This window comes from Python bivittatus, unplaced genomic scaffold (assembly GCF_059951505.1).
Source record: "Python bivittatus isolate LINGU-HERP-01145 unplaced genomic scaffold, Pbiv_v1 ctg000680_np1212, whole genome shotgun sequence".
Classification (NCBI taxonomy): domain Eukaryota; kingdom Metazoa; phylum Chordata; class Lepidosauria; order Squamata; family Pythonidae; genus Python; species Python bivittatus.
In genome coordinates this window covers 8,615,381-8,631,648 of record NW_028277095.1, presented here as the reverse complement: position 1 = coordinate 8,631,648, position 16,268 = coordinate 8,615,381, and the positions used below count along the sequence as shown (strand labels likewise).

Here is a 16,268-nt window from a genome sequence, read left to right as displayed (position 1 = left end):
CGCGGTGTCACCCTCCGTCCGCGCAACGCTTTGCCCGCCTTCCTTTGCCCTGTTGAATCGCAACGCAACTGCGGCGCCCGCACGAACACGCCGCCCCCGGCAAACCCTCCTAGGGCTCCCCCGACGGCCCGCATCCCGCGCCGGCGACCTACGGCTCCCCCGCCCCCTCTGAACCCCCCCGGGCGACTCCTGCGAGCCTCCAGGTCGGCTTGGCGGAGGCAGCGCCAGGGGAGCCTCTCCGCTCAGGCAGCTCCGCGGCGAGGGCACCTCCTGGCGCGACCGGCCAGAGAGCCCCGGAAGACCCCGCCCCGTCGCGGGGAGCTCGACGGCCCCGTCCCTGGCCGCGCCCCTCCACCTGCAGCGGCGTCGACGAGGCGCTTTGTTCGTCGGCCCCGCGGCGCTTTCGGCAGCCCCCCATTCTCCCCCCCCGCCCGCCCGCCCTTTGCTGGCGGCTGAGCCCCTCGCGGTGCCGTGGCTTCGCGGCGGCGGCGGCTCCTGCCCCGCGAGCCCGCCTGCCCGGCCCCGCACTCCTCTGCCTGCCGCAGCCCCCTCCCCCGACTTGGCGATTGGCTGCCTCGGCCGCCTCCCGGGCTATAAAGGCGCCGGCGCCGCAGCGCTCCCCCCGCTCCCGCCATGAGCCGCAACCGCGAGCTGCCGCGCGGGGAGGCGCTGGCCGGGCTCTCCGCCGGCGGGCGCAGCCTCCTGCCCGGCTCCCCCGCGGGCCGGGCGGGGGCGCCGCCGCTGGGGGGGTCCTCGGCCCGCTGGCGGTCCCGGCCGGCGCCGGGCCCCGGGCGCTCGCTGGACCCGCTGGAGGCGCGGCTGCTGGCCGGGGCGCCGGCGGGGCCGTCGAGCGCGCTGAGCAACGAGCTGAAGATCGTGCGCACCAACGAGAAGGAGCAGCTGCAGGGCCTGAACGACCGCTTCGTCTCCTACATCGAGACGGTGCGCCAGCTGGAGCAGCACAACCGGCTGCTGGAGGCCGAGGCGGCGGCGCTGCGGCAGCGGCAGGGCGAGCCGTCGCGGCTGCGGCAGCTGTACGAGCGGGAGCTGCGCGAGCTGCGCGCCCGGGCGGAGGCGCTGCGCCGCGAGGGCGACCGGGCGGCCCTGGAGAGCCAGCAGCTGGACCGCGCCCTCCAGCCCCTGCGCGACCGGGCGGCCCGGGAGGCGCAGCGGCGCGAGGAGGCCGAGCGGACCCTGCGCCAGGCGCGCCAGGAGGCGGACCGCGCCGCCCTGGCCCGCCTGGCCCTGGAGAAGAAGGCGGAGGCGCTGCTGGACGAGCTGGCCTTCCTGCGCCGCCTGCACGAGCAGGAGGTGGCCGAGCTGCAGGCCGAGCTGCGCCAGGCGCGCCAGGTGGGCGCCGGGCGCGGCGCGGGGCGGGGCGGGGCGGGTCGCGCGGAGGGGCGCGGGGGCGGGGTCCTCCCCCATCAGGCTGCAGAAGCGCGCGGACTCCGGCGGAGGAGCGGGGCTGCGGCAGCCCCGGCGGTCGGGGGGGGGGGCGGCTGCCCGCAGCTCCGCGATTCCCAGCCGCAGCCGAGCGCCGCCGGTCCGTGCTGGCCTGGGGGGTCGCGGCAGCCGTCTCCGAGCCGGGGGTGCGGGTTGCTGCCCCCCAGTTCTGATGCTACCGAGGTTGGGGGCTGTTCCCACCTCCTGCCCTGCTCCACGTTTGGATGGAGGAAGGGGGGTGCTTTGGGGTCCGAAAGGATGCAGGAGGCACCCGAGAGTGTCACGTAAAGCCCTCACAGATACTTGGGGCTGCAATACTTACAGGCCTCCCCTGCAGTTTTTGAGTGTGCTTCATGATACATGCCAACCACCCAGTTGCACAGTGTAATGTGCAAACTCCGTCAGTGTCATCCACTGTGCACTCGTGTGCATACCCCAGAGTGAAGTGGGTAAGTGTGTTGGGCTGTTGTGGTGTGTTCTGGTGAAAGTGAGTCTCTGCACTGCGCCTGCTGGAAGTAGCAAAATCGCTCTTGCAGCAGCTGGAAATCACCCGCAGAGTCGTGGCTGGTTTGGGTTTTCAGCTGCACTTGGTGCTTGGGATAAGCAGGATTCAGGATAAAATCTCATTTGGCCAGCCTCCCCCCCCCCGCCCCCATGCAGGTATGGCCGAAGTGTAGAAGCTGAGTAGAATTCCTTCCCGTTAAACATTCTGGGGTTGCCTGCTTTTGGTGGGGGGCACAGAGGTGCTGCCTGTCCTACTGGATGAGAAATGCGGAATCAGAGAAAGGAAATAAGCAGCTGGCTGGGTCAAAAGATTGCGCTCCTTTTTTACAATGGCGCTCCGTCTGCAGTGTGAGACACAAAGAAGGTGTGTGCGCAGTTCTCTTTTTAAAGCTAGCTACGGACTTTGGCGTGGCTCTTAGCAACAGCAGGATTTGCTCTTGAGGAACTGCTGCCTGAGAGGGCTGTTGCAAAGAGGCTGGGCTGGGCTTCTGCTCTTCAGCTGCATCGTCGAGGCCTCCACCGACATGTGCAGAACCCCCACGAGATGCTTTGCACGGTTGGTCCTTCTGCTCTGAAGAGGTTCGCTTGGGGAAGCGGGCAGCCTTCCTTTTCCCTGGTTCCGCGCTGCCTGCCTGACCTTACCAGATGAGTGTCTGTGCACAGCCACGGGTCTCCCATGCCTGCACAGGCAGTTGTGGGCTGTCTTGGGCTCCTCTTCTCTTCTTCTTGGGCGCCCAAAGGAAGGCAGGTGGAGGGACAAGGACAGCAGTGTGTGAAACTTTCCAATGGACGGCTTTTCTTCCTTTCCTAACAGACCATTTGTGTAAATCTTTGGCTTAGTTTTATTTCTCATTAATAAGATAAGAAGAACCTGCCTATTGGAGCAGGCCGTAGTCCACAAGATGCCTGGAGAAGCCCCTGAACAGGACTGGGAAACGTGCCTCTGTCCCCCTGTCCCCACTTGTGTTCTCCAGCCGGCACACTGAGTTCCCTCGGTTGCTGGAGGTGGTCTTCAGCCAGGGTGGTGGAGCCGTTTCATCCACCTTGAAGCTGGCAAAGTTGGCCCTGCATAAATTGCTTGTTTCTGAAGGGCCCACCATTTGGCTTCCTTGGGCGACCCTTTTGGGATCTAGAATTATGAGATAAGAAGAAAGATGGAGGTCAGGTCTATAGAATTCTAGGTTTGGAGGGGCCATTGAGTCCCAACCGTGCTAAGAACCAGAAGCCCAATTAAATCAAGACTGACGAATGGCTGCCTACCCCCCACTTGAAAAGCCCACCATTTCTCTGGGAATTGGTCCCACCACCAAAGTGTTTTACTGTTGAGAGGATTTTTTCCCCCAAACTCAAGTGGAATCTTCCTTCCTGTAACTTAATTTCACGACTCGTGTCTTGCACTCTGAAATGAGAGAGAACAGAATTTCATTCTGTTACTTTTAGCTATTTCCTTATCAAGATAGTTTTGAATATTATTCTTTTCAGGGATATTAGTTATTCCACCCAACTTTATGTCAGCTGTACATAAAGATACACATTTCCTCCCCCTTTTCATCCAAGTCATTAATGCAAATATTGAAGAAGTAGGACTGATCCTTGTAGCGTCCAGCTTCATACCTCTCTCCTATTTGATGAGCCCTCTGAATATAGTTTTTGGGCCATGCATACATAAATTCTTTTATTTGTCAAACCATCTAGCCCATGCTTAAGTAGCTTGCTAATCAACTTGACAAATGCTTAGCTGAAAGCAAGATATATTATTCTATAGCATACCCACACTATTAAAAACGTCGTTTGATTTAAAAAATGAGAAAGTTTGTTGAGATTTGTTCTTCCATACCAGCTTCTGGCGATTATCACATTGCTTTCAAAGTGCTTATGGCTGGATCTCTTTATGATTTGTTCTAGAATCTTCACACATATCAAAGTCAGACTTGTCTGTAATTTGCTGCATCTCCTTTTTCCCTATTTTTGAAAATGGGACGGCAGCTGCTCTCCTCCACTTGTCTGACATCTCATCAGTTCTCCAGGATCTCTCAGAGATAATTCATAAGGACTCAGCCAGATCATCAGATAGTTCCTTCAGTCTCCTGGGATGCATTTCATCTGGTTCTGGAGATGGAAGCTAATTCACAGTAAAGAGGTATTCATGACAATGTTTCTTCTGTTCCCAGCTTCAGTGGTGCTTCATCTGGTGCATCATAATTTCCTGATATAGTTTTTGCGGGAGGAAGCAAAAACTGAAGAAGTTGTGAAGTTTGTTACCTGTTATTCTTTTGCCATATTGGTTGATGGTGGTATGTTGGTGGCATTCATCAGCTGCTATACTGATTATTTTCTTTTCCTTTTGAATGTATCAAGAGAAGCCCCCTTCTCTTATTCTTGGCTTCCTTCACTGCCTCAGCTTCCGAGCTCCTGCTTTCATGGCACCAGTTCCACAACTCCAGGCGACCAGGCCCTGTGCCTCTTTGCATTTTATGCCCCTTGTTTGTTTTCAGGGCCCTGCTAAACTTTCTGGGTAGCCACGTTGGCTTCTGCCCTCCTCTGCTTTTTTCCCATTGGAATTGTTTGCAGCTGTCCTTTTAGCGTGTGCCTTTTTAGGAATTCCCACTCATTTTTAGTTCCTTTTTCCATTTGCTTTTCCCATCATGGGATTGTATTTAGCATTGCTCCAGCTGTACTAAAACCCATTTTTTAAAATCCAGGTTAAATGTTTGACTATGCTCAGTTTTAGGTTCCTTCAAGCTTAAGAACTTCCCCCTTTCTTGGCCACGTCTAGCAGAGTTTCTCTTTCAAGAGATGTCACAGTATTTCAAGCTTCCCATTGCTGCAGTTGCGCAACCCTATGAGGAAGTGTGCACTTTGCTTTTGGAAATCACAGTCCACTGCTTTGGCCTAGCTGGGAGGCCAAAAGTTCTTTTGGAATAGATTCAGTTGTAGGATAATGTTAGAATTACTTAAACCCGAGACCAGCACACCTTCCTTGGACCATAAGTGGATTTATTGATCAGTGTTGGAGGCAAGATGAGTCTGGGGGTGTGTGTCAGACCCTCTTTAAAGACTTGTGCAAATTACAATACACATTTAATCAGGGTAGCAAACAATTTGGGTCCTGGCAGTGCAGGACCTTCCTTGAGTCTCGCGGAGGGACTTCAGAATGTCAGTTGCCTCTTTTCCGAAGGTCCCTGCCTTTTAGCACGTCCGCATCAACGTTCCTTGCCTCTGTTTTATGGATGGGCTGCTGGTTTATTTTCCTTTGCAAAAGGGCATGTGGGGAGGGGTGAATGCCTTTGGGGAAGGGGGGATTTTCATGCCTACCCTAGCACCATTCTCTCCTTGTGTGTTCCTTGTGTCTAATTGATTTATAGCTGAGCTATAAATTCATTTATTTACTCTGGGAAGATGTATTTGGGTTAGGGGCTTTTAGCTTGGATCCCCTTCCCCCCACCCCCCAGTTCTTCTTCAGTATCCTTTCTTGTTATAGTCCAGTCTGGGAAGTGATCCCACCAGGCCTCCTATTGAATTAGACCCGCTTTTTTGAACAAAGAGCTCCAGGTCTTCTGGCGTATTTCCATGCTCCAAGCACAAAGGGACAGGCGGAAGACAGGGAATGTTTTGAGTCTCCCTCTGACTTTTCCATGTGGGTTTTAAAAAGCCCCATTTCAGCAACACTCACAGTTTTGGCAAGTCCTTATCTGAGATCCTGACCTCAGGGTTTTGTTTCCATCCCCACAGGATTCAGCTTAAACCCCACCTAATCCTGCTTATCAAACCTGGGTCAAGCTCATTTTCATCGGCCCTTCGGAGAGAGCCCATCTTACGCCTGTGGCCTGGTTCCAGACCTCTCCCTCTGACAGCTTTGGACAACCTCCGGCCCTGTCCTTTGGAGGCCAGGGGAAGAAAGCAAAGCCTTGTAGCCACTGCACCCCTTAAAAACCCACCACACCCCAAGTTTCTCATATTGACCAATTAAATAGTTAACTTGCTCCCCCCCACACAAGTCCTAAGGCATCCATCCTGCCTCTCAACCCTGCCCCAAATCACCAGCAAAGGGTGAAAATAATGCCCCATCCCCTCCAGGGGCATTGCAGCCCCAGGCTTCTGGGTTGTCCATCCTTGGTCTAGATATTGCTGAGGTGTTCTTAGATGGTGAAATAACGTCTTGCACCTTGGCTGTAACCAGTGTCATATAAATTGTGTGTAGAGCAAGCTGCTACAAAAGGCCAGGGGTTGGTGGTCCTCTGGGGATTTTTGTCAAGCTTCCAACCCCAGCAAGAAAGAGTCACGATGAATAGGAGCATCCATGGGGGGGGGGGGGGTCCAAAAGGTCGAGATGGTGGCCAATGGCCATATAGTCACGACTGCCATCTTCACTTTTTCAACTGCTCCAGATGCCCTTGAGTCTCATTGGCTGGGTTTATGGTCAAGAAGGTAAGGGGCTGATGAACAGAATCTTGGAAGAGGAGTAAGCCCAAACTCTGGCACTCCTTGCTTAGTGAATTCATTAGGCAGGGTTTCTGGGGCTGTGGAGTTCCTGGGGCTCTCTGAGCTCGGAGGTTTGCTTGCAGACATTTTGTGACCCACTAGGTAGCATCGTCAGTGTGAGGGAGGGTGGGGTTTGCTGCTTGCTTATAAATAGTAGCTTATGGATACCCCACCTTTACACACCATTCAAAAGAGGCAACAAAGACCAGAACACACCCCTCCAGCAGCCAACACCCAGATAAGCAGGGATTAACACCAGACGAACAATCAAGCAGAAAACAACGCCCTAATCAAGGACCTGCCAAGGAGAAAACACCCCCACCAACACTGGCAGGGCAAGCTACTGTATGTTAACAGGGAGCCAACCCCACACTCACCATCACTGACGTTACCTAGCCGGGTAATGAAACGTCTGCAAGAAAAGAGCCAACCTCAGAGAGCCCCAAGGACTCCGCAGGTCAACCCTGAGCTCCAGAGATTCCCTTCTGTTTCTGAGGGCTGTTTGGACCTCTTTTTCCCAGAAGGCGAGTCGGAAGGGCCAACTGACCTTTTCCTGAGATATTCCTACTGCTTTCCCGGCCCCGGAGATCTCTCTCAGATCATTTTTGGGTGAGGGCTGGAGAGAAGATGGCAAGGAAGATGCTCAGGTTTTTGATTTTTGGGTGAGGGCCGTGAATATGTCTGGCTGACCTGTTTGTTTAGCAGGCAGTTCTTAACTACTGGAATGGCCCTGACCTGAGGGTTTGCTTTTTTAATTCTTGTGGGTTTACACACATTTAGGCATATTTCCTTTGTGTGGGGGGCCCCTGGCTGCCAGTTGCCTGTGCTTGCTTTTTCTGGCAGCCCCGTAGTGCCTGGGCGCACGCAGTGGAAACTGGCTCGGCGGTCATCTGGCTTGCCCGGCCCTGAATTTTTGGGCTCTTCTGGCAGAAGGGAGGCCCAGAGGGAAACCGGCGTGTCTCCTGGCTCTTCCCCTGCAGGTCTCTGTTGAGATTGACACAAGCAAGCCAGACCTCACATCTGCCCTGAAGGAGATTCGCACCCAGTACGAAGTTCTCTCGGCCAGAAACCAGCAGTCCGCAGAGGAGTGGTACAAATCCAAATTTGCCAATTTCACCGAGGAGGCGGCCCGCAGCAGCGACAGCATCCGGCAGGCGAAAGAGGAGATCTCCGAGTATCGCCGCCAGCTGCAAGCCCAGAACATCGAGATCGAGTCCCTGCGCAGCGCCAGCGAGTCTCTCGAGCGGCAGCTGCAGGAGGCGGAGGAGAGGAGCGGCCAGGAGATCGGGCAGCTGCGGGTGAGGCCGAGGGCAGCGAGGCGGCCGAGCCCGGCGGCGAAAGCCACCCGGGGCCTCCGAGGGCCTGCTGGGAAGCGCGTTGACCTGGGCAGGTGGCAGGTCTAGCTCGGCTTGGCTGATCTTGCAAGCTAAGCGGGGTCAGCCTAGTTTTGTATTTGAGTGGGAAGCCACAGCTGTAGGCTGGAGTGGGGAGCTGGAAAGAAATGGCCCAAAGTGGCGGCAGCAAACTACTTCTGTAGCGGGCTGAGAATCTTGGAAAGATGTCGCCAGGAAGTCCTCCTTTCTTCATTTTATTTTTATCTTATCTGTTTTATTTTGCCTTGTTCTGTTCTCTTTCGTTGTTTTGTTATCCTTGTAAATTTGATCCGTGTGGTGGTTTTACTGCTCCTGCTGTATTTGAGCCTGCTTTTATGCGCTGCTTTTTATTGTTGCTGCCACTTTGCTGGCCGGTGGCCGACAATAAACTCAGTTTCAGTTACTTTCATAACGGTCCCAAGAAACCCGCATGGCCATGGGATCACAGAGATTGGAGGGAACCTCTGGGTTGTGTTAAGGCATGATAAGTGCCAGCTTCATAGTCCTCATGTTTCTTCGAGCTGGGAACCGACAGATCAGCCGGAATCTGCTCTGCCGGCCCAGATCCGCAGTCCCGGATGCCGAGCCGGCCCGGGAGCAGCTGCAGCACCACACCTTGCGATGCTCAAAGAGGGCGGCAAGGGCGGCCCAGCGACCCCTCGTATTGCATCTGCTGGTTGCAGGAGATGAGAACTGCCATCCTAACCCATTTGGAGGGTGTTAGGCAGGGCAGATGCCAAATAGATTAATTTTGAGGACAGAATCTGCAAAAATAGTGGCCTTTCTGAGCTATGAAGCTTGCCATACGTCTTTTGTAGAAAAGGAGCATTTGAAGGAACTCCGGGACTTCTTCAACTGTTGTGCGCGATATGTGATTTGTATGATTGTTATAACCAGCACCCCCCCCCCCCCCAGTGCTAGAATAATACAAACTACAAAAGCTTTTCTCCAGGGACATCTATGGGGAGAGGTAAAACAAGTCAAGTTGGTGGACACACAGAGTTCTGCCCCATTTTTATTTATGTTGCATGCATGTCAGCCCCACTGGGTAGACCGCACCAGGAAATCGGCTCCACAGGAAAGCTAAAACCCTTTACTGAGATTGGCTGTAATGACAGAATTGTGCAAGTCTGATGTGCCGAATTCTCCCGCCCCCCCCACGTCTTTTTATACGCGAATATTTATATTCTGAATATCGTCCTGTTTTCCAGAGCTTACAAAATATTTCAGCCCCTTTGCCTAGGTAGTGGCTCTTGCCCGTGTCCGTCAGGGTCTTCCTTACTCTCTAAAATGTGTGATGCACGTAAAAAAAGAGATGGGGGTTTATCGAGGCAGGTGTGGCTTTTTTGACTCCCCTTCTGAGGGGAGGGGCTAGTTCCTGCTCTTGATTCAGTTCTTAAGACGCCAGGTGACCCAGGCTCACCTCCAGGCGCTCCCTCCAGTTCCTTGACGTTCCCTGAGCTTCTCTTCCAGAAGACGTTTCATTGCCCAGCTAGGTGGCATCGCCCATGCAGTGGGGAGGGAAGTTTTCTGGCTTTTTATATATGGGGACTTGTCCTCTCCTTGGCTGGGGTACGGTCCCTTCCTTGATGGTTCCTGTTTATCTAGTGTTGGTCCCTCCTTATCAAGGTGTGCAATGAGAAGAGGTCTGTTTAGGTCTGTTGCCTTCTCTCCTTGGCCTTTGTACACTTCCTTTCTTGAATGGTTTGGAGATGGCACTTACCTCAGGGTACCTCCTAATGACAACCATGTTCAATCCTTGACTTTTCCACCTCCTCTTAAGAAGACGTAGAGCATAACCTCTTGGAGATGGGCAGTTCGTTGGGCTGACCAGCTCTTTAAAGGACAGAGTAGTAAAAGTTGTAAAAGGACAGAAATACTTTATTTCAGGAGACCGTTGACCAGCTGGAAACTGCCTTGCGGACGACCAAGGGGGAGATGGCACGCCACCTCCAGGAGTACCAAGACCTGCTGAATGTGAAGATGGCTCTGGATATTGAGATAGCGGCTTACAGGTAGGATCCCACACAGCAGCTGCCTCTTTGGGGGGGGTGGCTTTCGCAGCAGTTGTTTGCAAAGCTTGCACGCAGGCTCCTGCAGGTGTTGAGTTGGGGGACATAGGGACTGGGTTTGGGCAAGGCCAGCCCATAATATATTGGTGCTGAAATGATTATCTCCAATGGTGTGAATTAGAAGATAGAATCCTGCCCTGGGGGGATGAATTCCAAAATCAGTGAGCCTCCCCATCCCCAAACCAGTTGGGTCTTGTGGACCCAGCCTCCATGTGCCAGCTGTTTCTCCATAAAGGGAGCCTCTGGATTCCAGCTGCAACATTAAACAGTGGCAGAATAGCTGGAAGAAGGGAATCACGGGCAAAAGATTCTTGGCTGGTGGGAGGGCCCCCAGTTTCCCCCTGTAGTCCACTTCCCCCTTGTCACTCTCCCCAGCTGGGGGTCAAGGAGGCCTCTGTGGAAGTACAGACTTGCTGGGGGATCGGGCAGATGCTCCTTCCTGACCACCGCAGGTCCTTCCGTGGATGCTTCTGGCGTTGTTGCAAGCCCTGCTTCCCCGAGGGCGGTGCTGCAGCACAACTCCCCCAGGGAGAAGGGTCATGGAAGGGTTCTGAGCACACGTGTGTCTTACCTGGGCGCTCCCTCTGCTGCTTCCTCCCCAGGAAACTCCTGGAAGGAGAAGAGACCCGCCTGAGTACCGGCAGCAGCAGCAGCAGCATGTTCAGCCTCAGCTGCCCCTTCTCCTCCAGCCCCCTCTCAGCCTTCAGGGGCTTCTCGACGGGCACAGCGGCTGTTCGGAAGGGGCACTCTGGCACCTGCCAGGACCCTGAAGACTCCAGGGAGCTGAAAGCAACCAGCGAGGGGGATTCTGAGGACGAGGGATCAGCTCTGGCCCGAGCCTAAGTTGCGCAGGAGTTGCCGCCGATTTTATTGCAGGGGGTGGGTTGGCCCTTTCGGGTAAGGGGGCTCTTGGCAGGCCACTCAGTTTTGCAGATCCCTGATGTTTGGCTGCCAGGCAGTTCATGAAGGGAAGAGACTTTGAGGCTCCCCATCACGGGGGTCCACACAGTGTGGTCAAAAGGTCAAGAGGACGGCCCTATTAAAGCTCTGCCTTTTTTATGTGCAACACGTATGAATGGGAAGCTTTGATCGCGCCATCTTGGCCGCCCTCTAGACTTTTTGAGGACGCCCCTGTCCCATTGAAAGGCTCTTGAGCAAATCAGAGGGGCTCTTAACTCACTTTTTGTTCCGTTTCAAGTTGCCAAGGAGCAGAAGCAGGTAACAGCAGACAAGTTGCAAACGAAGACTGAGCAAGTAAAGCACCGTCTGTAATCTGAGAAGCAAAAGCGTAGTCCAGTTACAGTTCCAAAAGCCACGACGCCAAATCGGGTGGTCACCCAGTCCAGAAGTCAGGAATTCAATAAAGGATAAATAAGGATACACACAAGACCCAAGCTCGGTTTTCAAACTCTGGTTTTCCAGCCAAGACCGAAGGCAGAGCGAGCGACGTCGGTCTCTCCGCCAGCAGCTGGCTGCCGTGATTCAGGCCTCCCCCTTTGTCCGGCAAGGGTTGACGCCACTCTGCACCCCTCTGGATCTGGGGCTTGGGGGTCGCGCCTCGTCATCCGACGGCTCCAGCTGATCGGGAGAGGCCTGTGGCCGATCAGCCTCAGATGCATCCTGGCTTAATGGTTCCTGAGGCTGACATTCCACAGGCTCAGCTGGAGCAACGCGGTCAGAATCAGAGTCGGACCCTGAATTGTGGCTCAGGACGCTTTTGTCCGGAGAAAGATACCTGGATTGTGTAGGGCAGCCTGGGAGCCTGAAATGTTTGGCCATTGTCAACATTGGTTCTCTGCTCCTGCTTCTGCTTCTCCCCTGAGCCCTTCTCCATTCAATTTTTCTCCTTAGACTCAATCCCCGTCCTCAAAAATTGTAAAGCGGTCAAGATTTCAGAGGCATTCCTTTTAACTTTTCCTTGGGTCTTTACCTAATGGTGTGCCAGCCCAGCAAGGTAGACCAGACTAAGAGACCAAGGCCATGTAGGTCAGCACTGCTTTCATTGTAAAGCTGTAGTAACAGGATCTCGCAAACCTGGATGGGTTTCCCCCTCCCTCCCTTTACCTTCATGTGAACTAGGGAGGGGCTTGTCTGAGGCGTTTTCCACGTTACTTTCTTGGCCAGGCTCAAGCCCCCCTTATCTGGCCACTGTCTTGGTAGCTGCTCTTCCTCTGTCCTCCGAGGCCCCTTCTCTGCTTTCAACGTCTTGTTTGTTCTTTCAGATTTGTGCCCCTTGGCCTTAAGGGCTGACAGACGCAACAGTTGCAGCTGAGCGATTCTGCAGGTTTTTGTTTTTAAGGGAAAAAACACCCATAGGAGTGGGGTTTTTTTAGCAGGGCATAAGGACAGGGTGGGAAGTAGCAGCACTTTTATTCTTCCCTTGCCTTTTGCCCACTCAAACAGCAAGGAAAGCGGGGGGTCAAAATCTGCAAGATGGTAGACTTGGCATCGCTATCTAAGGCCCACTACTTTTGTACTTGCAGTGGATCAAGCGGTTATCGTAATAATTTATTAAATTTATATGCTGCCCAACTCCTAGCGACTCTGGGCAGTTCCCCCCCCCCCCACCTTCTGCTTTCCCCCTCTTGTGGCATCTTTTAAGAACTCAGCAGAAAACAAAAAAAAGAATTGCCAGCTGGAGGATTCTGGGAGTCAACCACCGTAGCTTCGCAGCTGCCACGGCTGCAAATGCAGCCTTTTTTCAGTCTACAATTTCAGTATTCTCCAGTGTCTGCCCTTCCCCCCATCTGTGAAGTGTGTGTGTGTGTCCTTGCAGCCCCAGTTGTGCATGGAATGTGTAAGTTGGCTCCCTGACTGGAGCAGGAAAGTGTATTGCGCAGTTTGTAGGAAGATTTAGTTCAGTATTTGAAAGTACAGCCCGTGTGGCAATCACCACGAGAGACACGAGAGGATCTGCAGGGCTCGATTCTGGAGCTAGTTCAGATGCTTGAACTGAGATTTTCTGATCCTTTTTCGGGGAAAAGCTTTCCACAACTCAAGTAATGTGGCATTGCATTAAAATTATGATTATTAGATTTTCTAGTTATTCTCGGTGTTTCTCAACCATGACTACTTTAAGATGCGTGCTGGCTGGGGAATTCTGGGAGTTGAAGTCTACACATCTTAAAGTTGCCAAGGTTGGGAAACTCTGATGTAGTACGCATCATTATGAAGTGACCTTTGTTCATTGGTTGCTCTTTCCAGATGTTTCCTTGGATCAGCAATCACTCCCATCTCGCAGATGCAGACCAAAAGCAACTTTACAAAGTCTGCTCACTTCCAAAAGTATTTTACTGTGCAATATTAGGAGGCAATGAAAACTTGTTCCTTAGGAAGCACAATTTAAAAAAAACTCTCTGGAAATGGCATAGCATTTTTATATGTATTTCAACAAACATGTCTATGCCGCCACCATTAAAATGACTCTTAGTGACTTACCTAGAGACAAATGCAGCAATGTTATATGCATAGTTCAGACTTTATTTTTATTGATCAATTTGTATGGTTGCCCATCTCAACAAGTGACTCTGGATGGCCTTACTTATTCTGGAGTATCTGCAGTATAATTTGCTGGTAAACATCTGGTAAAAGCCACAGTGGTGTCATATGTGTTGTGACATCAACGTACAAATGATATGAATTATGTAACTTGCATTAGGTTGTGATTGTGACTGGGCAAATTTATAATTCACATGATTTGTTCAGCAACGTGATGATGGCAGTGTTGCCATCCTGCGCCCAAGCAGACACCCGGTAATCGTGAAAAGATAAAGTGGAGCTGAGTGTTATCCGTATACAAAGACTGACAATTCAGTGGGAAAGCTTGGATGTTTTTTAACGCGACCTACAAGGTAAGTCGTACTTGGTACTATGGAAAGACAGCATTTCCTGCAAGAGGACATTGCATTTAATAACCTGCAATCTCCAGCAGCAGCCGGGCTCAAGCAATCAAGAAAGGGCACTGGTGTGAATCCAAGGCACCCCTAAATTTTCACAGCAGATAATCTCAGGCTGATGGTGCTCCAGACCCTTGGAAGTGTCAGGTGATATTAGAGAACGTTATGCATGTACAGATAATGTGGGTGTACATTTGTAGCAGGATACAAACATTAAGAGTTGTAATGTTATAACCTCAAATGCTGTTTAATAATGTATGTGATCGGTATATGAAGTTCCACTTCAAGCGATTCTGTCATTGCTATTTATTTGTATATGTATTTATGTATTTATTTACTCCCTTTCTTTTCATACGTTTAGATTTTTTTTTTTTTTTAATTTCAGTGGCAAATAAAATGGAAGGGAAACCCCCAGTGAAGAGGCTTGTGCTCTTTGGGGGGAGAGGAGCAAGTGGGGCAGGCTTGCCTGTTATGCTCTGCACCGCCCACTGGTGAAGAGGGCCTCGTACTGAAGGAGTTCTTGAAAAGCCCCCCACCGTAGTGGCTTTTAAAAGAGCACCAAAACATGGCTCTTTCCCCAGGCCTTGGGGCCTTCGTTTTTATCTCTCTGGCTGGGGGGAAAGTTTGCTGTGGCTCCCTCTGAATGATGCTGTCTTACTGATACTGTCAATTTTTTGTTTTTAATACGTTAAGCCACCAAGACTTGCTGGAGCTGGGTGGCCTAGAAATTTGAAAAACAAACCAGTAAAGTGAAGTAGCAACTGAATTTATCTTCCTAGACCCCGGCACTCACAGGGACAATGTCTGCATCCCTGAGTCATGGTCATGGTCTTGCGCTTGCTAGTGGGAAAGGGCCGTGACACAAATAGGCAGAATGTTAAAGTGCAGAGACATCGCACAGACAACTGGAGCCCATATTGCCAAGGCCATGGCTTCGTATGGTAACACGGCTGTAAAAGTTGGACCAGCTTGATGAATTCCGTGAATTCTGACAGTGCTGAGAAGGCCTTTGGAGGCAAAACAAAAAAATAATGCCATCCTAAGTGAAGGAGGAACAGACTTCTCTCTGGAAGCATTAAGAATGAAGCAAAAAAATTAGAGTCCATAATGGACTTTTAATACGAAGGCAAGAGCCCCAGAAGATATTCTGGTGCTTAGAAAAATTAAGGGCAATCAAAAAAGAGGTGGTTGAAAGACAAGATGATGAGATCCTCTCACTGGCAACACAGGTGCTTTTAAGAACTGAAAGAGAGTGACCGTGCTGGTGAGATAATGTCCTTTGGGTCATGGAGAATCAAGCAGCTGCATGACTAACAGCAAACATCATGGTAAGTTGCTTCTTGGAAAGTTAGACTCAACCATCTATAGATGCTGTATGCTACTTCTCAAATCTTTGATGGGACCGAATAGAGACCAGAGGATTTACTGAACTTGGGATCTGAGTGTGCAGACTGACGTTTTGTTGAGTCTAACTTTCCCCAGCCAAAAGCTTTCCTTTTAACCCCCTTCTACCCCCCCCCCATTCTACTTTCTCGAAGTAGAATTTCTTGAAATTCTTTGTGCCTTTCTCCTGGTCTCACGACTGCTTGACCTTGTTGGCGCCTCTAGCCAAGATAACGGTTCCACCTGGTTCTGAAGGTTTTCCTCCCTCTTCTCTCCTGACTTTTATGGCAGGAACAAGCAAGCGGGCCTCCAATTAACCATTCTAACATTTAACCTTGTCAACTATGCATCACTATTCTATATTTTAGTTATGCTTTGATTGCTAGCTTGCACAGATCCTGACACTTCTGGCACAGCTTTTTCCAGGCATGTGGATGGAGGCAGGCCCAGGATGGCACCTCTTGTTGCTTGCAGAGTATTGAGCAGGAGGGCAATTGTTGCTGTGGGCGTAAATGTACTCTAGCTCAGTGTTTTTCAACCTTGGCATCTGGGGAATTCTGGGAGTTGAAGTCCACACATCCTAAAGCCACCAAAGTTATCACAGCCCCAAATTAATCCCTTTTAATCGGTGGGACAATGCCAGAAAAGAAATGCCTTGCTCGCTTTCCCCATTTATGTAAGTGGCAAGTGCCGTGTCCCCTCAGCACCCATAACTGGACGGAGAGCGTGAAAGAGTGCCTGACTCCACATTCAACGATGCTTGGAAGCTGCACATGCCCCAGCCGCTGGGGGGGTAGGTGGATTGCAGAGGGGAAACAGCCCCCCAAAGAGAGCTTGGCACAGGTCTTGGGTGAAGGGGATGCAAACAAACGGGGGATGTGATATTGATGTGCAACCCATTGTATACTTACTACTCTATTTAACTGAATTTAAGATGCCCCTCCCCTAAATGAAAGAGCAGACAAACATAAATTTCCTTCCCACCCCTGTGGGTGGTCTGTCAGTCTCGGGTCCTCTGCCAGAGGCCTGGGAGTTGGAGGGTCCTGCGCAGGATCTGGGCTGCTCCTAGCCCTGCGCTCTTCTGGACAGAGCTTGGATGTTGCTCCTGGGATCTG

General features: G+C 52.0%; 1 protein-coding gene across 1 annotated transcript; it reads left to right on the top strand.

Moving 5' to 3' along the window:
* Positions 1–550: 550 nt before the first annotated feature.
* On the top strand, positions 551–15,137 carry LOC103056004 (low molecular weight neuronal intermediate filament-like). The gene is made up of 4 exons (XM_088151971.1): positions 551–1,350; positions 7,410–7,727; positions 9,693–9,817; positions 10,477–15,137. The coding sequence occupies exons 1-4, from the start codon at positions 634–636 to the stop codon at positions 10,715–10,717; spliced, it is 1,401 nt and encodes a 466-aa protein (XP_088008097.1). The 5' UTR covers positions 551–633; the 3' UTR covers positions 10,718–15,137.
* The last annotated feature ends 1,131 nt before the right edge of the window (positions 15,138–16,268 follow it).